At 42.6% G+C, this 22,817-nt stretch overlaps 1 protein-coding gene across 2 annotated transcripts in view; it reads right to left on the reverse strand.

The window, feature by feature from the left end:
* Nucleotides 1-18,121, reverse strand: part of TAF4B (TATA-box binding protein associated factor 4b) — a 70,603-nt gene extending 52,482 nt beyond the window's left edge. The window contains exons 1-3 of one of the 2 annotated variants that reach the window (XM_032707682.1): nucleotides 17,736-18,121; nucleotides 3,848-3,996; nucleotides 3,085-3,192 (exon numbers count right to left, since the gene is read on the reverse strand). In XM_032707682.1, the coding sequence (XP_032563573.1) occupies nucleotides 3,085-3,192; nucleotides 3,848-3,996; nucleotides 17,736-18,024 (546 nt within the window). In that variant the 5' untranslated portion in view covers nucleotides 18,025-18,121. Of the gene's footprint in view, nucleotides 1-3,084; nucleotides 3,193-3,847; nucleotides 3,997-4,780; nucleotides 4,827-17,735 lie in introns of those variants that run through there. The other variant, XM_032707689.1, reaches the window with a different exon arrangement.
* Between the last annotated feature and the right edge of the window lie 4,696 nt (nucleotides 18,122-22,817).

Consider the following 22,817-nt stretch of genomic DNA (forward strand, 5'->3'; position numbering starts at 1 on the left):
AATCGCAATTAATACTTATTAATTGCATTAATTATAATATAGTAAGACAGGAGTCTAACTTACCCTACCATGGATAAACCAAAAACTAATCAAAAGTTAGACAGACTTCATGTAGATTATCAAAAGATTTTTAAGTCTTTCAGGATAGGGAAAATCTACAAACAAACACTTAAAGCTAAAGCAAAACACTGGCACTTTTGTTATATATTTATAATTTTCTTTTTCATGGGGGGGTGTCCTCCCCCCTTCCCAAGTTGCTGCCAGCTTGACATGAAAGCAGTAGGCAGCTACCAAAAAGCTTTCCAGCTTAGGTTCCCACTGTTGGTAACACTTTAATAGCTCTCTGCAGGATCTTTGCCACCACCACTGCCTCTTCCAAGGATGAGGCTCAACAGCTCTAAGACCACAGGGAGGCAAACTGGGCACAAGAATCCCACAAACAGATGGGCAGAAGGAGGATGGATGGGGACATAGTGCTTATCTGCCAAGCTGCAGTGCCCTGGGCTTTTAAAAGTTGAAAACAGGAGCTGATCTCTTGCAAATTCCAGCGTGCTTACACATCAAGACCAGAACAGCATTTTATCAGCTGAGGGAGAGAACAACAGGAAGTCTGCTGGACCCTTTTCCCAGGAAAATAAATATATGGGAATTAACTTCTGTCATCTGCTGTCAACCTTTTTCACTACTGACAATTCTCATTCTCACTTTGAACAACACAGAAACAGTCGCCACAAAAAATGGCATCAATCCTGCATATTTTGAAGTCATTTCAAGAGAAGAAGTGCTCTGCATCTAAATGAAAGTGCCCCAGCATGATGTTAATTAGACACTTTGCAGCTTCGTTACCCCATCTGGAAAATAGTTAAAAAATAAAAATGTGCAGGTATTTTGTCTAACCTTAGAACTCAAACATCTAGGAATGTCAAAAACAGAAATATTTTTGTAGATGAGGAGAATAATCTTGGAGTCAGTAATTAGAGAGTCTTGCAGATAGTAGTGTTCCAAGTTGTATTTTGCACAAGATAGAAGATACACAACCAAATCCCGAATTATTTCCTCTCCACTGTCTCCCACCTTCTGTGATGACATCATACTTCCACACCAACACTCCTCTCCTGTGACCTCAAAAAGCTGTCAAGACTAAGATCAGCAAGGTCTTTCAAGACTGATAAATTAATTGCTGCCAAGGAAATCAGACCCAAGGGCTCTGCCTTCCTTTCCCCAAATGATTCCATCAACTTTATGCACAGACTCCCTTGTCAGCACTCTTCTCTTGTCCACTCCAGGGTAAGGAGCACAGTGACCATGTGATGGCAGGATGTACCCATCTTGCAACTCTTTAGTCTTCACTGCACAAGGAACTTGTACAGAGGGCTTTGTAATCCTCTGCAAAACAGAAGGGCTCCAAGGAAGCCACTCCAAACAAAACAGCACTACTAATTTTTCCTAGAGTCATCATTCTTGCTGTTTAAATCCAGCCCTACAGTTGAACAAGTGTTGAAGTTTCTACAACAGGAAAAAAAAAAAGCTTACAAAAAATACTCCATATCTATGTCTCTAAGTATCTCAGAAGAACTCAAGTCGATTACATCAAAACTGAACTAAAAGTACAAAGAACCAAGCCAAAGGCAGATGTAAGTTAAAAAAGGAAAAGTTAATAGCATGATGAATCTCAGTGTTTATCCACATGAGAGTGTGAGGATGGAGGCAACTTCATCCATCAGATGATGGATGACCTTCATTTCTTCTCCCCAGTGCAAGGGTAGTATAGTAGATAACTATTGTTTTTATATCCTAAAGATCTCTATGCAGCGGTCACAAACACATGGTTTACGAGCTAGCATTCCAAAATAAATGTAAGGAATATTCATTACTGTTCTTAGACAAAAAAACATATGTTGTTTCCATTCTCAGCAAAACAGAAAATGTATTAAGAGTGACCTCCGGGTTTTCCACTTTAGCCCCAACATTATCCATCTCTAGTGAGAGGGAAGCAGAAAAAGATCACAGACAGAGTGTGTGAGTAGTTTTCAATTGCTGATACAGAAGAACAGCAGGAGGACAAACTCGTGAGACTGTTAGTTACCACTAACAGCGAACACATCCCCCAATTCTTCAAACATCCTCATGGTCAAGAACATATATCCAGCATGCTTTTTCAATGACTGATCCTGTTCTTTTACTGAGTGTTTGGTCAACTGCTACAGCCCAGTCTCCTTCAAACTCTTGTTCACAAAATATATGTACAAGCCAGACTTCTTCATGATTTCTCCTCCAGACTACGAGGAGAATAGAACATGTTATTCACAGAAAAAAAAGAAGCTTTCTTTTCACCAAAGCTTATCCAGAAGTCTGTGGTCCCCAAGAAGATGAACCACATCTACAAAAATTCTCATACTCTACAGGTCCTAAGAGCCTCTTCAGAAGAGTCCTACAACATTTTTCTCCGGAAAAGGCAAAATAAGACTTAGGAAATTAGAAAAAAACACTACCTAAAAATAATGAGGAATTTCCAACCACTGTCTATTTACAGTTGTACCTGTGGAACCCATCTGCCATACTCAAAGAATAGGTCTTCAGCTACGACTTTCCTTCACTTTTTAATGAGGGAAAAAAATCGTACACATGAAAACCAGTTTGACTGGCACAGACAGCTCATTTTCCCCTCAACATCATCTAAGGTAAGTTATACCTTTTCCCCCACCTAAGGAATCAGGGAATCCCAACAGTAAAACATTAGGAAGTCTCATCTCCCAGAAAAGAGTCAGCAAGTGATTGAAGGAGCTCTGTCACAGAGTGCCAAAGCACTGGAAATGGCTCTCTGAACTATTTATTTTATTCATTGTTCATTTATTCATTGCTTTCTACTGTAGCACAGATAAGATTATCTGACACACATTGAAAGAAGCCTAATCAAATTATGCATGTAAAAATATATTCAGGAAATAATTTATTGCGAGTACAAAGGTTACTAAGCTTACTAAAAACCAGATTATAGTTAGAAATAACAAGAATGCATCAATATTTTCTCCAATTCTTTGTCACTTATTCTTATTCTACCATACTATAAAGCCTGCAACCTACCCGTATTATAGCAGGTGGCTGAGCAGTAGAAACCACAGTATTTGTTGTTTGAGATAATGTTTTCACAGGAGAAGCTGCTACTTTTTTTACTAACTGGGTGCCAGAGTTCTTGAAAAAAACAAAAATAAAAAATAATTATACATGGGCAGAGAACAGTTGTCAGACAAGTCAATCACAAAACAGACACTGAAGTTGGGGCATATACAAACCAAGACACATACTCTTAAAGTAACAATGCAGGCATCATTCCCATAGTCCATATAGTTTAAATGCTGCTCAATAAATCTATTTGTCTACCAGTTTAATATTCAATAACAGATTCAGAGACATTTAACAGACAACACGCAAGCAGAATAAAATGTTTAAATAAATATGTAAACTGTTACTTTTATGTATTTCCTTATTCTTGCATGCTGACCGCATTACAAGAGACAGAAGCAAAAACCCAGCAGAGCTCAGGGAACGAGGAACAGGAAAGGTCCTCAGCTTCACAGATGTTTGACTTTTTTTTTCTTAAACTATTTACATCATCATCCTCAGAGAGGAATTAATTAATTTGAGCTTTACCACATGTAATAGACAGCAGTTTTTCCAAACTGAGAAAGCAAAGCATATAGTGATGTTTGTGGGTGCAAAACCAAACACCATTGCGCTGTTCAGAAAGCCTTCAAACACTTATTTAACCCTCCACGACTCATTTGCAAACCCTGTTATAACCACATAACATACAGCTACGTCAAATTAAAGTTATGAGACAAGTTACCTGTACAGCACATATTCTGATTGCAGGAGTGCTGGTTGGCACAGATGGTCTCACATTTGTGTTATTTTGTGACTGGTTCTGTGCTCGTGCTATTGCTTGTTGAGATACTAGCATTAGGTGGCCACTACTGCTTCTGATAAGAACAGTTCCTGTTGAAGAAAAACATTCAAACTGTTAGAAACTAAGTTATGTTACGGCTTCCCTATATTTCTGTGGAAGAAATAACTAGACCACACTGATAATGTAATATTTAGTTTCTTACTCCAAGGAACAGCTGCCAAGAAATATAAGAACTAAGTGCACATCAGCTTTACTCTGTGTCTTATGACAGAAAAGAATTCATAAATTCAAGAGAAAATTCAAGAGAAAGATTTAAGTACATGGCCACATTGAAGCACTACATGCATACAAGATGCAAACTGAGAAGCAGTTCGTCATTTGAATCAAAAAGATATTTTGGATATTTAAAAAACAGACACACCCTCTACACACACTCTGGGATTACTCTGACAGTAACTTCAAGCAGCTCTTCAACCTGCAAAATTAATCACCACTATCACACTTGGCTGCCCCTTGTTTCTGAACATTTAGGCACATGCTTAGACGTGAATATATGGTTTAGAGAAAACTGCAATGGGGACTGAAGCCTGATTAGTACCAGTTCACCTGCCTGTACGAAGACCATTCCCCTCAGTCAGAGGGCAGTGGTCTCCCATGAAAGCCAAGGCCATCACATATTTGAAGCTGTCCCTCTGTCAGTGGTCTGTCCAAAAGCATTAAAATGCATGGTTTTATCAAAGCAGTTTACAAACTGGGAGATTCCAGTGGGAAAGAAAAAAAGTCTTACCTACCATGTTTCTCCTACCCCCTCAGCAGTAACGACAAACCATTAAACAGCAATGCGTATTTGTATTAAAACTTAATGGAAATCACCTTAAGGGGAATCAGTATCAGTCACAAGCCATACAGAGTCCCATATTCCCTGCATTTGGAAACCATTCAGCTCCAAACCAATGTCTCCTTCCCAGGCCCCTCAGGGCTCAGCTCTGGAAAATTCAGAGGTTTCATCATGGTCACAAATACAAAATGCCAGTTGGATACCTGGTCTGAACAGCTTCAGATCCTTCAAGGGAGCTGTAGAGACCCCTACCTTTGCTGGTGTCTCACCTCCAACAGCAGCTGCACCTCCAACAGTGGCTCCAGCGAAGTCCACCACTGAAAACCCCTCATCTCAAACACCCTCACTTAACAAAGGCCTTTTGAATAAAAGAACAGGGGAAGGTATGGGAGAATGCCAGACATGCAAATAAGAGTACCTTAACATTTTTGGAATGCATTAAATTTTCTTGCAAGTTATCCAATATCTGAAGAACCCCAGATCCATGAACACTTACGATCTTTCTTAGTGTAAAATAAGATCTCATCAGTGAAACAGTCTTTTTACCTGGCTAGTCTGAAAGCTGTCAAAATATTGCCATACAATACAGCCTAAAACACTGCTTCTGTCTAAGTGAGTATAACAGAAAAAGGCACAAGCTCCATGACTTGAGTTTTGTTGGTTTGTTTTTTTTTTTTTAAAAACAAAGATCAAGCTACTAACCACATGCTTAGTAACAGGTTTTCATCCTCCACATTTAAAAGCATAAGAGAATATTGCAAGGCAACACAAAACTTGGTATAAAATTCTGTAACATCAACGCATTTCCATTCACATAGCACACACTAAGAACTGCAAGAGAAGCATCTAGATGATTCCCTCCTTTCTCAAGCAGCCTTTACTAGATGGGGCAGCTGCACAACACAGTTGCATATTCAGAAAAATACTGTTACTCTGTCTGACAACTCAGCTTTCTCCTCCTCCACTGAAGACTATAATTATATTTAGGTACAGATGGATCATTTAATTTAATCAATGAATACCTGGAATTACAGAAAACATATTGGATTTCTTATTTTATTTTCATACCATCTTATTTAGACAGTGATTGTCACAATTTGCTTATACTTTTACACAACTTAAAAATGCCCCCAATGTTTTGATACTCCCATCCTGCCTAGAAACAAAAGCAACAACCCAATACTGCAGTCAATAGCACAGACATCAAGAGGAGACATAGAAGATATCTTCTGCCAGAAGAAAACATTCCATGGCACTCAAAACCAATATCCAAAGTCTCATACACTACATACAGCTACTCAAGTGTGAAATGAGGGAACAGTAGGTGATGGTAACCTTGAGATTCGCAATACAAAGGTCACACAAACAGACTCGTGCAAGCTTCCAAGATGCTGCTATCAGAAATGAGGGTAAGTGCAAGAATCCACATTCTTCACTCGGTGGGGGGAAAGACAGTATTTCTTATCAAGAGCTGTTTTCACATTCACTAGAAGGCAAATGTTAATGTGAAAACGGATCAGTTCTTGCAGTCACTGCAACTCCACAGTAAAATGGGCAGGGTGGGGGAGGAATGGGACAACACACAACAACCAACCTCTGAACGGCTGAAACATGACATTTCAGCTAACACCTCTCAGCACGGCATGTAAAACCAGAAAAGATATCTGCAATCTCTGAACAAAATATCAGCACCAGCAGTAGTAATTGAACAGCAATAAGGCATTCTCGTTACACCGCAGGTGCCCAGTTTTGGGCGGCACCTCCAAGAATGCACCGTTTGATAGTTTTACTGGAGTTGTTTCAGAGAACAGGAAGGATTTCCTCAGCATTGAAGCATTTGGGCAGTAAGAGCAAGGCACAGTGCCTTTGGAGCTACAAATCTGTTCCTGTTTTCAAACTCAAGTGACCAGTTACCGTCAGGGATTATTTCTCACGTGCTTCGGCTGGAGGACTCAGGTGTCTCTTGCAGATTAACAAAGAGCCCTATTTACAACAAATTGAGACTTTTGTCCCTTGATATTCTGCCTATCTTGCCAATAATTTTCCTTTGGAAAGTTATTTGTTTTTCCTGGCTGACAGAGAAGGCAGTTAAAATAGAATCCTCTATTTCAACCATTTGTTCCCTGCACACCTTCCTTCAGCTGCAATCCTGTGACAAGGCTGGAGGGGAAGGACCTGACAACCAAAACTCAACTCAGTTTCCTGCACAGAAGTAGCCATGATAAACCTTCTTATCTTGAAGAGGTCTCATTGAGATCCACACCTTTTCTGCCCAGTGATCTTCCTTCTCCTGAAAGAGGGTTCCTGCAGAACCCTGCCTCTAGGAGTGCCTGGCATCACTCCTGTAAAGCTCAGACAGCCACCACCCAGAACAGACATGCCAGCATTGTGAGAAAATGGAAAATCACAGGCATCCTAACAAAATTCCATTTGTTGCTCAAACATGAGATACCTCAGCTGCAAACTTTCGCTGTCCCAACACCACCAGTCAAGGAAATACAGCTTTTTCTGAACTTGGTTTAGCATCCAACCCAGAAACCAAGAAACACAGGTTAGAAGGAGGAGCAGCTTCCAGATACCTCTGCATTGTAACAAGAAAGCAGCAAAAATTCACCAGAGACATGAACAAGGTGCTATGGGATAGTGACAGAGATCTGTTTATGCCACTGTAGGTAATGCCACCTGCATGGGCTTCACTGTATTTCAGGGAATAAGTGTTAAGGAAATCTCAATGTTGTTAACACAAAGCTGTGCTGCCAGCTGAAGCTCAGGCCTTCATCCAGCAGCACTGAACACCGATGTTTGCTAAAAGCATTCCACCATAAGGGCAACTTCCACCACGTAAGGCAATCCCGAGGCCATTTCTGAAGGGGAACTTCATCCAGAAGAAATTTCCTGAGATGAACCATCCAGCATTTGTGCTCCAGCGGAGATACACCTTATGCTGCTACACGTGAAACTGAAGTTTCAAGTTAAGCCACCACTTGGATTACGTGGTTTCTAATGCAACTGCTCAACACAACAGCTCTTGGGAACTGCTGGCTGGGGAACAACACAAGGAAATGAAAAGAAGTCTCTTGCTCCTAAAATAAAATGCAAGTAAGAACTAACCACAATTAGACCAAACTCATTTGAGAAAACACAAGTTACAAAAGCTGCTTTCAAAGAAGGGTAAATTTAGCTTATTTCAAAACAAGGAGTGTCTGCATCAGGTATGTTGCCAACCTTAGTAAAGTACACTTTACTATCAATTATAAAAACAAGACTAAATGAGACTTTCAGGTCCCAAATCAGTAAGTGAACAACAAAAATGTTTTAAAACAACAGGAATGTGTCAGTGCTCTCTGTTCCTAAACAAATCCCATTGTTTCACTGAGCTACTCAAAACAAAGGGATAGTTTTTAAGGTAGTTATTACAAGGTAAAGTCCAAGCTTTAAAGGGGATGTTTTAGCAGGATACTAAGTGGCAACAAAAAAGGAATATTAGTTTTAAGTTTCTTAGACTGACTAGGATTACTCAAAATTTGGAAAATAAAAGGCCATACACTACTAACCCATGCAACAGTTTTGAAAATACTTTTTCTCTCTAAAGCCATCCTTTAGAAAAAATGCAGGTTTTTTCCTCTTCAACCCCATTTGAGCCCCACACAGCAGGTCACTTAAAGGTTATAAAAACATATTACGGGACTAAGACCAAACCCAGACATTATTAGACACATAGACTGTTCTGGCAGGGATTGTATCAAGGTGCATTGTGTTGCAGACTAGCTGTAAAAGACTGCTGAAGAAGCAGGAAGAATTAATGAAATACTGTGAAAGACAGTGACAACTTTTACATAATCTATGACTTACATTCTAATATGTTGGGACTGCAATGTTTTCAGATGAAGTATGGTCTGTACTGCATGCAGGAGAACTACTTATTCCCCATGACCTTCACTCTGTACTTGAGTTTTCCTAGACATCACTGCAAATGTCTGTAGTAGAGATGAAGAAACAAAGACAACAGCTCAATCTAGAGGCAACATGTAGCTGTGCTTTTCACTGTTTTAGGAATGAAGCTACAACAGAGATCTAGCAGCCACACAGGGTTACCTCACCAAAGGCTTCCAATGATGAGCTCTAACTTCTATTCTCAAATTCTATTCTCAAATACAACTGACTTCAGACAACAGGTCTTCTGTGAAGTCACAAAGATTGCCTGTTTGAGGCTTTTCTTGGAAAAACATCTGTGATTGCTTTTAGATTTCCCAAATAAACACGGTAGAGGGCTCATCTATACCTTATGGGTCGAGTTGTTCAGTATCTGCACTACACTCACAAAGCATTTTACTCCATACAACAAATCATACCAACCTTTGGAAGTCAATTTCAGTTGACAAGAGAGAAATTCAGCACCGATCAATCCATAATCAACACCACTACTGCAGCAACCAGAATCATTCAGCACATATCCAGGCCCTCAAACAATTAATGCCATTCACATTTTGTTTCACTAAGTAACTAAGTACATATCCCAGAAATCACTGTGTTCTTACCTTCCATTCCAGGGAAACTTCTAAACTAAGTGGTCTTTACAGTGACAGCTCAGGACCAATGACTGGCATGTAGATATTGCAGAGTCACAATGAGATGCCCGATTTTGAGATCCAATGAGAGACACTTTGTTTTGCTCACATATATGGAAATCATTAATTTCCAGGTCAGGAGAAAAGTTCAAAGGGCGTAATCTCAATATACTTTCATGCTACAACAGAACACAGTCTAAATAAAATACCATACAATGTTATACCCACAAGTTCTTCAATGATGCTGATTGCACCTTTGCCAACTGCACGAACGCTGCACTGCAGATTCCTGTAGACTGTGGCCTACAACTTTTAAGGCTGATGTCTGACATCTCACCTTTTCAAAGCCAGTGACTAGCTTCCCTCAGAGACATCACTGTCCAGTTGACAGCACTGTTTCACTAGCATTAGTGTTTCCCAGACGGCCTGGGTTGCTGTGAGCAGTTTTTTAAACCACCACCACATACTCACAGCTTTGTCACACTAACAGAGGGGCTTACAGTCCCAGAAAAGGCTGCTGCCTCCAGGAACTCCAACCTTTCTCTGGCAAGGTTCTGTGCTGACAGCAGGCACCAACTCCTGAGACACCCAGTACAGACACAGCCTTTTGAAGCATAGGGAGCCAGGAAAAGGATGATGATATCACTCCTAGGCAGGATGGAGCAGACTCTGATACCCTATTGTTTCAAACAGCCTGGAATAATGGACACCACATACCTTTGTCTGATGAGCATAAACAACATCTCCTCTCCCTCCCTTTCTCCAGGAACTAGACACAAAATGCTAAAAATGCAAAAATCTGAAGCCAAATTTCACACACTACTCAATCAGTAAGTCTTATCCAAGCTGTTGGAGGCTAGCTGCTCATCAATGCAATTTGGTGCCCAGATGGATATCTCTGTTCATCAATGGATTTTGGTGCCCAGACAGATATCTCTGTTTAACAGACTAGCAATTGGTGCTGATGCTTTTTCACAGAATATAGGTCCACATTTCAGAGTCAAGAGTTCTCCTCGACTGCACAGACAGTTGAGCTTCTTTCCTTGAGAATACATTGATATCCATGCAATTTTTCAGTTATAGTAGAACTCTTAAGCAAAAATATAACCATACCAGTTGCAAGGTAATATACCTTTTATTTATAACAAGTAACAGACGTCCACACCAACCCTTTAAAGAAAATCAGAGATTAGGACATTGCACTGATTCTTGGAGGGGATGAAAATAACCAACAGGTTTGGGCACTGTTAAAAGATGGCACTACTGTTTCTATTTGAATTCAGAATGTATTTATTACGCCTGAATCCCAAGAGTTGCTGGTTTTATTGTGTGTATGCATATGGGATTCCCAGCCAATGCTGTGTAACACAAGTCTTATTTGATATCTTGAGAACATCTAGCTCTTGTCCTTGGGCCATGTCTTTCAGCAACTGGGATCATTTCCCATCAGCATTTCCCCATCTCATCTTTGTGGTTTGCAACTTTGCTCCTTGAGGCTTGGTTGCTTTCCTATCTCATTAATCAGACAGTTCTAGGATTGTCTATGGATAAGATGATCTGACTTAACAGTTCTCTGGGACCCAAATTACCTCATGCAGGAGCTTCAAGTATTTGCAGAAGACTCAGCTGATGGCAGTGAAAGAGTTCCTCAAAGGAGCCAAAGTGACACTTCCTTACTCTCAAGACAATTCCTACTGCACTGAAAAGAGCATTGAGTCTCTACACCACGCCCTCCTGTGTACTCCTAGTATTCACTGGAGTGAATACTATATACAGCTTTCTAAGGACCAGAAATGCCAATACCCTGCACTTCTAGAACAGCCATGAAGCTGTTACAGAGAAATCTGAAGTGCTGAACCACAAATCTTAACTTTAAATCAAGTGATGATAAAAACATCTGAATACCAAGAACTGGTGTCTTGATAGAGTTCTAATAAAGGACAAGATCACCTCCCTTTAAATCTCTGTCTCCTTTAAATAAGAGGAGAATCAAGTCAGTTAATCCATATTTATTTTGCAATGGTACACTTGTTTCCCTGTTGCTCACTTGGGGATCAGCAGAAAGTTGAATTCCAACTTCTCAATTTCTTCTAAAAGTGCAAATTCACTCCTCCGTTGGATGGATTTTCACTTACAATTAAGGGCTTAACACTGAATTTTAACACTGATTACCACCTTGTTTTAAGAGTGATGGAGCAAACAAAGCTTACTGTAGAGGACATCAAAACCTTCATGGGAGCATTAACTTCTGTCTAGAAAGATACTGTGGAAACTGTCAGCAAAACTGTGGGTATTTGTTGAGTGCCTAGTATGATAGCCATATATAAGGTGTTCTGACCGCACTTACCCTCTTCAACACACAGCACTGGCAGCTCCAAGCAGACTGCCTAGTAATACACCACCAGTCAGCTGGATCTGGCTCTGAGGGCTCCACTGGAACTACATGTCAACTGCCACTGGGCAAGCTGCAAGCAAAAGTCTTCAGGTGTTGTGCCAACCAGGGTATGCTGCTTCACCCACTTCTTAATCTAGCCTGGACATCTACACAAGGAAATCTGCTTTCCCAGGCAACTCCTAGGAGCAGCCAGTACTAACGAAAGCATCTTCTCTGCCTCCACCAAACTGGAAGTGTGCACTAGTCTGCAAGCACAAGCTAAGAAAATCAATGAAGTGTCATCATATCATCTGACTAGTCTTACACCACAAGTAAGATCACTGAGCTTCACCAGTTCTCCAGCCTTAACAGACTCCAGATTTGCTCATTAGCAAAATGTATCTTCTGCCTGCTGCCATTTTTAGCCTGCTTCAGTTGCAGTCAGATACTATTACCTCAAGACACTAGTGGAAAAGATCTGTTAGTGGACTTTGTTCTAAACGTGACCCAGATGGCAGAACAGACCTTAATCCTGACAATTAAAAATGTCTATTGTGATCTCTTCCATTTTGCAAATTATACTTGCTTTCCTTCTGGCATCATCAGTTTTCAGAGAAATAGCTTCATGCAAAAAGAATTCAGAAAAAGGTATTTTGGTTTTGCATAAGTGATTAGGGCAGTACTAATTATTTATCTTTGATAGTTATCAGAGGCTTTGCAACTTACAGCACAACTCGCATATACAGCTATCATTTACAGTCCTACCCACTAAACGCAGCACAGATTCCTATCACATGGCATGACAAATACTTGGATCTCTAAAATAACCTTAAAAAAATCTGGTACAGCAACTACTCAAAATAATAACACAGAAGCTTACCTAGTTTAGTCAGTATCTTTGGTGAAAGAATACCAAAACACAATTAGGGTTTCTTCCAGCTGTCACTTGTGTGTGGATGATGCTATTTTTACTGCTAAAAGCCGCAGGGTCCTTTAAATAGTGCAAAAGCAACACAAGTTAGGCTCACATTCTCTCTCTTCTAAGGCTTAAAAAAAGTTTACCATTCACCAAACTGTAGCTGTAGTTCTTTGCAATACACTCCAATTGATTGTAAAATCTGAACAGCATTTAGCATTAATTTTACTGAGCATCATATTTCCATGCTTCAGTATTCAGAATGCATCTACTTTTCTGTGTGCGTGAAAACCATAAATCTAGACATTAGCTTTATATCTTCTGCCAAGATTTAAATCTTAATTCCAACACGGCTGTGCATTTAATGATATGAAGGCATTGTTTTGCTAGTCACATTCAGTCCTGAAAGCAAAATCAAGTGCTACAGAGCAGCCAAAATTTCTACTGGTTACAGCAGAAGACACTGTTTTTTATATTTGACTTAGTTCTTCAAGCCTGTCAAAGCTTTGCTGACCCTTCCTCAGAAAGAAAAAAAGTTGACTGGTGTCACCTGATGCGAAGAAAGAAGTTTGCAAAGAATCCATCCCAAGAAATCTGCTAAAGGACACTATTGGGATACAAAAGGTTACAATAATGTATTATTTAACGCCTACTGATCATCCTACAGCACAAATACTACACTCAGATTTCATGGGATTATCAGCATCTAAAAACTGCAGACTTCAAAAGAGTTTCTAGGGGGTTTTGTCCTGTTGAAACAAGAAATCGTTAGATAGCCTACTCCTACCCAAGTATAATTTAAATTAAGAAGTATTTCAAATTCAGGGCTTCCTCCAATTCTAAAACAAAGCATAAATATGAAAATAACAAATTCTCGGTGTGGTTTTACTACTGAGAAACAACCAACTAGAACATGAAGAGGGAGATTCTTAGCACTTTACTTGAAAGGTATTAGGTCAACTTCAAAAGCAGAAGGCAGAAGCATCCAGATGTTTATCTGCCCTTACCTCTTCAGGTTACCTTAGTTTCTATATCCAATTAAGAGAAACCCAACAAGACCAGGCTCCATACCACCCCACAGCAGTTTTGGAATACCCACATCAGCTCTCTCCTTCCCAGCCACAGGAGTCCACATGCTGACTGACTGCCTTTTGCCACACAGCTCCAACCACCTGCCACAAACAGTGGTTGTGCTTTCTGAACACTTATCCACTATCAGCCTAGATAAGCTGCAGGCAGTGGAAAACCTGCCAGGGACAAGGTAAAACATCCAACTGAAGAAGACTGAGCTGCAAAGAGAAACAAAGAAGCTGTACCTGCTGCCATTCCCCCCTCAGTCAGGTACAAAGGAAACTTAGAGAGACCATGCCTTCCACCAGATTACTCATTCAAATTACAGTAAATTCGGAGTGACTTCTCTTTGCTGACACCATACTTGCTCAGGCCCACTGGTGTTAGCAATAATGGAAAGCATAAAACAGAAATACACACACCAGAGACAGCTGATGGCAGCTGCTGCCATCCCTGTAACCAGCAGCAGTGGCATGAGATGAGCTTTTTGAAGAGCTTCCCTGCTGGAAGCAGATCCAAGGTAACAATGGAGAGGATCCCTGGCATCTGGTTCAGTTTTGTATTTTTTCATCCCACCAGAAGAGAAGTGGATATATTTATTAATTGTCCTTTCAACACCTGCCTGTTATGAGCATTCCAGGGCCAGGGATTGAATGAAAGCCACAAGTACAGACAGAAAAGTGACAAAAACCTAAGTTCAAGAAAAGTAAACAAGGAAACCAAGGAAAAACATTAACATTCTTTTTGCTGTTTCTATGCTCTTTTTCTACCCTCCAGTTCTCCAAAGCAGTACAGGGCCCAAAGGCACTAAGGTGAACTATGGACATTTGACATAGCCCTTGTCGGTCCTTCCCCTTCCCAAGTAAATTATTTCCTCCTATTAGTAGCACAGCCCATCCACTCCCCCCTCCCCCCCCCCCGCAACATTAAGCTCACGTTAACCAAGGACACAGTTTCTTGATAAGCAGATGGTCCATGACAGGAGACATCTGCAGGTTCATAAGCATCAGCACAGACCACACAACGAGCAGAGCTCAGGACAGAGACAGCAACTGCACTGGTCATGCTGGTCTGTTCCCTGCCAGTCCCACAGACTGCCACACACAAAGCCTTCTGAAATGCCGATAACATGTTCTTGGTCACCAAAGAGGGCAACTCAGGAAGGATCCCTTTGGTAGATCATAGAAATTCCCTCCATTGGGGAGGAGATAGCCCAAACATTTAGTCTAACAGCTGATGGTATGTAAGGTCAAAATACCACAAGCAAGCACTCAGGTCAGACTCTCCCTGGCTGACGGTACATGAAGGACACAGTCCCCAGCTGGAGTACTACTGCATTATTAAAACCCCCAGAGGTGGTCACCCACAAGCCAGGGATGGACTGGTGCAGGAGGATGGCCTTGAGTACCAGCAGGACTGGTCTGACAGCTACTCTGCTGAAACCCAGCACTTTGCAGAGGAACACATAGGAGGGTGATGAAAATCCCTTGTTACTCATGAGTAAGTCTGGGTCCTTCAAGACCTGGATAACTTGCAAAGCCCAGTAATCTTTCCTAGGTAAGCAGGTAAAAAGAGCAATCTGTGCTCAGAGACACAAGGAGTCATACCTGGTCATCTATCTGCCTTTCCCACCTCCTGGCTTTATTCTGAGCAAGAGGAAAGGGGAGGTAGAAATGGAAGAGAAAGTACAGCATAAATCCATGACTTTCATGAACCTCCACTGCCCTCCAAGCCACAGGGGCAAACACAGCTCCACTGGCGCCCTTCCTTCCCCAGACTGCAGCGCTATAGAAGCACCAGAGCAATGCATGCTCCAGGACACAAGCAGTTCATGAGTAATTCAGGATGACCAGTAAGGGCAGTGCTGTCCTTAGAACAAGACAGCTCAAACATCTTCCCTTGAAACTCAAGGGAAGGATGTTTTCTGTATGCATTTTTCTTAGCAGATGCCACAAAAGTTGAATACCGTGATTTTAAAGCCAAGCGCATTCTCCCTTCTGTATTTTTATCCTGCATGGCTAGATTTGGCAGTTTATTTGAAATACAAACTTTTCAAGACTAAGAATTTGGTTGTTTATTCCACTTTCTTTTTTTAATCATGTTAAACTAACACTTGCAGATTTAATGCTATTCATCTTGCATTTTTTATTATTAATTAAAAATTGAATCCACATAGAAGATAGAGGTAAAATACTAACATTTACTCAAGCCAGAATGCATTTTTATATCATCCTTACAACAATTATTTAGGCAAGTTTCCATGAAACATTGATCCATTTGAAATCTCACAACTTCTACGTTTCTTCTGAAGCACTAAAATCCATACTGTTACTTTTAATTTACAATGCTGCACAGTACCAGCACCTCTGAACTTCCAGTACAAAGGCTGCATTGTCCCAGGAGCAAGGAAAACAAGCTGATGCAACTGAAGGGTAATGCTAGTTTTGTGACATCTGCCTACTGCCACAATACAAGTCAGATGACATTCAACAGTATACCTTGATGTAATCAAAGCCAGCCCACTACGAAGAAAACATAAGTTTTGCCAACTTGTAGTTCCCCAACTGTAGGCAATTTGCACGAGCATTCACCTTCATAGAAAGGTGTTTCACTGAATGTCAATACATTCCCAAAAGCAAAAATATTACATACAAAACCGGAATACCTGGGGACTCCTGCTACAAGAAGTTAATATATTTCCATCATGGCTCATTTCAGAGGAAACATTTAGACTCATCCTTGACTGCTGACTACCCAGACATTATAGCATAATCTGAGTGCTGGGAAATCTACAGTGAAACTTACTGACTAAAGACAACTTCTTAAAATTACATCAGCATTATATATATCCTTGGGAGGTGCATGTCTTTGGTAAAGATATTGCAATTCAAAAAAAAAAAAAGAGGAAAGAAAGAGAAAAAAAAAACAAATATGCACTACTAGCAGAGGAATTACTGTAAAACCAGTCATCCTTTTCCGCAACATTCGACCTGAAAGTAATTGCAACAGATGCTCCAACAACAGAACTGTCCTGGCAGGAAATAATTACAGCACCAAATAGCAATAAAGTCATTACATATCTTGGGGTCTCAAGAGAGCAAAATCAAAACCAGTTGAATCAAAGTCACTTTCTTTTTTAAAAAGCATTTAAATGCAGCCCGACAGGGAAGAGAGGGAAGTTCAGAACCAACAGCATTTTCTTCCTCTTGAGAGAAAGTGCAGGTAGGAGCCCTGGCTAACCCTCTGCTGCTATCCAATTAAGCTGTCTTTATCAGAACTATGCAATTCCTCCATTAATATTTTCGTTGCCGCTATAGGAAGCGCGGGACCTCTCTGAACTCTTCGTTTTCCACATAGCTTTTACGCAAAAAAAAAGCGTTTCAAGGAACAACACGTAATGTTTCAGCAGTGCCCTCCTTAGGCACGGCAATATTCTGTTTCACTGACGGTCTATCGGCCTGGTTGTGCCAGTGAAAAGAATTCCTGTGGGACTGCCCGGGAGCGCGGGCAGTCTTACCCGCACGGTAAGTTACGGGACTCGCTCTGCAGTCGCCAATCCCCGCTCACACAGCCCTCCCCGGATGCTCCTTCATCCAAGTTCTACGAAAGCCTCCATCAGTCGATTTCAAGGCACATATTATGGTAACTTGGCCACTGTGTTTTTGGTTATATTCCTTCTGCTCCTCGTGCTATCCAGCAAAGTAAGAAGTTGCCTGAATCCAGAGACTTCCAGATCCATCCTCCAGACAGGCTGTAAGCATCCCCAGTGCTAACTGACTGAACACAGTCACATTCCCAATGCCCTGCAAGACAGACACACATCCCGGTTCCCAGAAGTTTGGGGCAGCAAACCAACCTGTGAAACACACACCTTTACCACCACCACCATCCCCCGCCACCCGGCCCGTCCTTCGCCACGCCTCGTCCCCAGGAGCAAGGGCAGGGCGGCGGGATACCCGTCCTGCGGACCCACTCCGAGACAGCAAGGACCGCGACATCGCAGGGAAGTGGCGACACGGTACCATGCCCGCAATCGGGGCAGCCTGCTAGGGATCACTCACCTGGGGGCAGCTGCAAGTTGGCCGGCAACTGGAGGGTGGCCGTGGGCGGACCCTTGAGCGCCACCGGCCGCGGGACCCCGGGAGCGGCCGCCTGCGGCACCGGGGACCCCGCGGGTGAGGGCGCGGGGGGCGGCGGCGGGGCGGCGGCGGGCGCGGGTGCGCCGGGCACCTTGGCGGCGGGGCTGCCCCGCTCGGCCGCCGAGCCCGCGGCGGGGGCGCAGGCGGCCGCCTGCTCCGGGTGTCCGCCGGGCATCAGCCTGACGGGGGCCGCCGCCGCCGAGGTGCTCATGGAGGAGGAGAAGGCGAGGGGCCAGCGGGCGGCCGCGTCGCGCAGAGCCCCGCGGCGCCCCGCAGCATTGCGGGCGGGGGGCGCTCAGGCGCTGCCCCGGCCGCCGGCGCGCCCAGGGAAACACATGGCAGCGCCGCTCCTGCGGCTCCCGGGCACCGCGCACGTGGGCCCGGCCGGCCCGGCCTCCCCTGCCGGCGGCGGGAGGGAGGGAGGGGAGGATGGGAGGGAGGGGAGGACGGGCGGAGGGCGGTCCCACGCCGCCAGCGCGCCCTACTGCGGCGGCGCCCGCCCCAGCCTAGCCCAGCCCAGCCCAGCCCAACCGAGCCGAGCCGAGCCGAGCCGAGCCCGGCCTCGCCGCCCCTCTGAGGTCGCCCGCCCGCAGTGTGTACGGGGCCGTGCGGAGCCCCGCCGGGTGAAAGTTGGCGGCAGCCGAGAGACCCCTCGGCGGGCGGGGCTGGGGGGCCGAGAGGGCGCGCCCGGAGCCCCGAGTGGGTAACGCAGGGTGGGTAACGCGGGGTGAGCGCGGCAGAGCCGCGGGGCTGGAAGCGAACGGGGCTGGGTGATGCTCTTCCCGCCGTGCCATCCTTCGGCCCGCCTACCTGCGCCAGATCACCCCCGGCTGTACCTGGGCTGCAGGTGGCCTTGGGGTTTCCATTCGAAACAAAAGGGACGCCGGCAAGTGTAGGAGTTCCCCATGGCACGATACGAACTTGCTGACAGGCCGAGAAGGCGAAAGCGGCGCGGACCTGGAAGGGTGAAGGGGACAAAGTTGTCTCACTTGACCTTCACACCCGGGGCTCGGCTTGAAGAAAGGCTGAGGGGGGACGTGCAACTCGCTCCCCTTGTAAAGCAAGGCTATTCGTGACAGGATGCATACAACACAGCTGTAAAAACGAATTTCAGAGTATAACTGAAAGTTTTTGCTCGTGTGATAGGAATGTGTGCATGACCTTCAGTGTATCATAGCTATGTCTGGGCTACATTTCAATAGATTTTGAATTTTGTTTATGCACGTGCTTGACTTTACCCATAACGCTGAAGGGGTATGGCTTATATCTGCCCAAATTGAACACCTTGTAAGCAATTACAAAATCCAAGGCCTGCTGTATGGTTCATTAATGTGGTACAAAAAGCACAAAGTCCAACAAAATATTAGGAGAGAAAAAATAATTACTCATCTATTAAACTTCCCTTGCAACTGTGTTTTTCAGGTAAAAAGATAGACAAATTCTAATACTTGATACACTGAAAATCATGTAAAATGTGAACAGAATGCAAAAAATTATACAGCTCTTTTTATACCCTGATAGAGATTTCCATGCACTGCTACTTACAGGTTTTTCAGATTGCAGGAGCCTCTTTTTGACCATTTCCAGTAACAACCTTTCTTGATTTTAGTGTTACTGCTTTAAATCACTATTGGCAGCAATAGAAACAACTACAGAACAGAAATTGCAAGATGAGGACCAGAAACACATGGCCACAGCTTAATTTCCAGGGTGGTCACAACACAGGTAGCTGTACCCTCCCAAACTCCATTAGTACAGGTAATAACAGGCATGGGGATCAGTTGCATGGACTAGGTGGGTAAAGGCCTTAATGGTGCCAGGGACAGACTCTGTCTCTGAAACACAGTATTTGCTCTCTCACACAGCAGCCCCTCTCCCTCATCACCACAACTCTCGCCTTATCTCAACTCTCACCATGTCTATCCTATTCCAGAACAAATCAGCCCAAAATCTCAAAGAAGTGACAAAAGCAATGGTTATAGTTTCCAAGTGTCAGAGCAAGCTAGGAAGATGGTGGAAGAGGAGGTGATAAAGACGGGAGGGAGGCAGCCTCTGTACCCTTCAGAGCTCTGCCAAGTCTCACCAAATTACATCATTTCTTACGTATATGAAGCTGTTTTACACACACAGTGTAACAACCAGGGTACAGCAAGTTGCCTCCCACATGCCAAACGATGCTCAGAGACCAGGAGATGGGGAAACTTCAGTTCTAGTGGAGACCAACAGTGACTGATGGCAGAAGGAGGAGGGTGCAAGGGAGGGCACAATATCTGCTGTTCTTGCACTTCAGGAAGAGCGGAGTTTAAGACCCAGTTTTTATCTTCTTGGGGCCATTCAGCTTCTGAGGGAGTCTCTGACACCCCCATGCAAATGCTCGGGAGTAAAAGCATATCTGAAAGAGACAAAAAGAAACAGCTGAAGATGACAGAAGTGTACGCACCAAAGCTGCAAGGCACAGAAGAGTGTAAAAAGAGGAAGTAGAAAAACCAGTATAGTGAGAGAAAAAAATATACGAAGCAAGGAGCAAAGGAAGCAATCTGAAATACAACACAAGAAAAGGCATAGCACAATTTTAACAAAGAAGAAAAAAGCCCCCATAGCCCAGTGAACAAAGCCCAGATTTAGAAATACATGTATCTTTAAAAAAAAAAGTTAAAGTGCCATAAGTGTCCAAACAAAGCAGAGGTAGCCATATTCTATGAAACTGCACAGCAAATAAAAGGAGGGGTTCTTTTTCCACACTGGAAAAGTGTGTTATCGTTGAAGCCCAGTATGCAGTCTTCATTAACAAAGTTAAGAGAAATGCAGAAAGTGATTCAGAATAACAAGGACAGAATAACAAGGACCAAAGAATTTGGAATTTCAAAGCTATTTTTCATAACTGCAGAGGTTACAGCAGATGTAAGGAAACTTACTTTTGTCATTACCTGGAGTTTTATTTCTTTTCTAAAATCTTTGTTCTCTTGGGTGACTGTGACCACCAAAACATCCCATGCATTGAAAAACTCTGAATTAAGACATCATTCTTGTCTACACCTTTTTTACCCCAGGGGATACTGCCAAACACAGTAACTGCTTTTCAAAGTCAGCTGAAGATACACCCAGCTGTTCACTCCATGAACACCCAGCCTTGGCAAACTGACCTTTTTTGCCACTTCAAATAACCCATGAACGGGCTCATCTGACACTCATGTAGAAGTACCTTCTTTACCTTCCAGGCATAAGAAAGCATTACTGCAACCAACAGTTCAGATTTCCTTCCCAGGAGTTATTAGGTTATATATATATACTGCCCATAGTTTGGTCTGCATAACCCATTTCCAACAGTTGAGACTTATACAGTGCACACTGAATCTGTTTCTGCTGTTTTAAGCTTCTGGAGGCTTTCAAATAGCATATTTAAAATACAAACCAGCTACCCACTCTCCAAAATTTCTGTTCAGACAGCAGGCCTTATCTCTTCTGAAGACAAACCTTTTTCAAGTCCTTAGATCTTAAGTCAGTTTCACATCCAGCACTGGTTTCAGTCTACTATAACCCTATAAAATCAATCTAATATGCTTCAGGGTTTTTAATCTGTCAGTGATCCTTTTTACAAAAGTTTTATTTTCTCTTAAATTGGTAAATCATCAATTAAATGTAACAAGCAAATTAGCTGGAATGAGAAACTTGCAGTATTTGCCTTAAGCTTTTCCTAAGTGCTAGAAACTTGGCAGCACTATGGAATTAACTTAACCATGTAACAGCAACATGAAGGGCGGAAATAGATGTGAAAATTTAATCTCATTAGTTAAAATAGTTAATTTAAGTGGGAAAAATTAAAAACTTGACGTGAAACAAGTTAAATAACAAAGAATGCTAGCTGTTCAGGAACAGATGCTGAAGATGCTGAAAGAAATGAGATACTATAGATAAGAGCTGTAAAAATCAAAGAATAGAAAATTTAATTAAAAAAAGTGAGAATGAGTTCGCTGGATATATAGTATATATGATGAAAAGACTTAAGTAATGGGAATACAGTTACAAGTGGGAATTTATTTACTAATGAAAACAACCAAGTGAAATCACATTTAATATCAGCACTAACCACACCTGTATTATATTTGCAATTTAAGCAGATTTACTTTTTTTTGTTTATAGTCAGCATTACAGTCTGCTCTGTTTTTTCTGTCTTGACTCATGATCTTTTATGGAGGTGCCTCTTTTTTTGGGATGTTCAGGTCACAAATGCCAAACCAAACATTACACTGATTTATATGTCAAACTCTGTTCCGTGAGGTACAATACCCTGTGGCTTTAAAACCTTATAAAACATTTAAAAGTACAATAGGAAGGTACAACAAAATATATATACTTTTATACTGTTTTAAGCTATACTGAGCTACTAATAGCAAGAGAGCTAAATGAACATGGAGCCTTACCGGGAGGCATGTGAAGTCCCAGAAGAGGAAACCCTGTCTGGCTGTGCAGCTGCAGTGCCTGCTGGTTTGGGAAACCCCAAGCTACTTCACAGAATAATAGAATCATTTAGTTTGTAAAAGACCTCCAAGATCATCAAGCCCAACCACTAACCCTGCACTGCCAAGTCCATCACTAAACCATGTCCCTAAGTGCCACATATCATGGCTAGGCTTTGTGAATGAAGATTTGGGGAAGGCTCTACCCACGTTTGTTACAAGCGCGCTGGTGGCTAAAGAGGCCAATATGAGATAGGCACGTCCAGTTGCAAAAGGCACAGCAGAAAGACTCCTTAGGTGGTATATTCTGCAAGGCACGATTCTTTCTGCGTTGTCTTTTCTCCTCAAGAGTGAACTTGCGTGCTTTCTCAAAAGCATCAGCAGCGTTATAGATGGCGTGTCTCCAGACCTCCTGATTGGAGGCCAGAGTAGACCAGTTATGCTGATCAATATGGCCAAGGCTGAGATGTTGCTTCAGAGAGTCCTTGTATCTCCTCTTCGGGGCTCCTCTCTTGCGGCAGCTGGTGGCAAGTTCACTATAAAGCAA

This window comes from Chiroxiphia lanceolata, chromosome 1 (assembly GCF_009829145.1).
Source record: "Chiroxiphia lanceolata isolate bChiLan1 chromosome 1, bChiLan1.pri, whole genome shotgun sequence".
NCBI classification, from domain to species: Eukaryota; Metazoa; Chordata; class Aves; order Passeriformes; family Pipridae; genus Chiroxiphia; species Chiroxiphia lanceolata.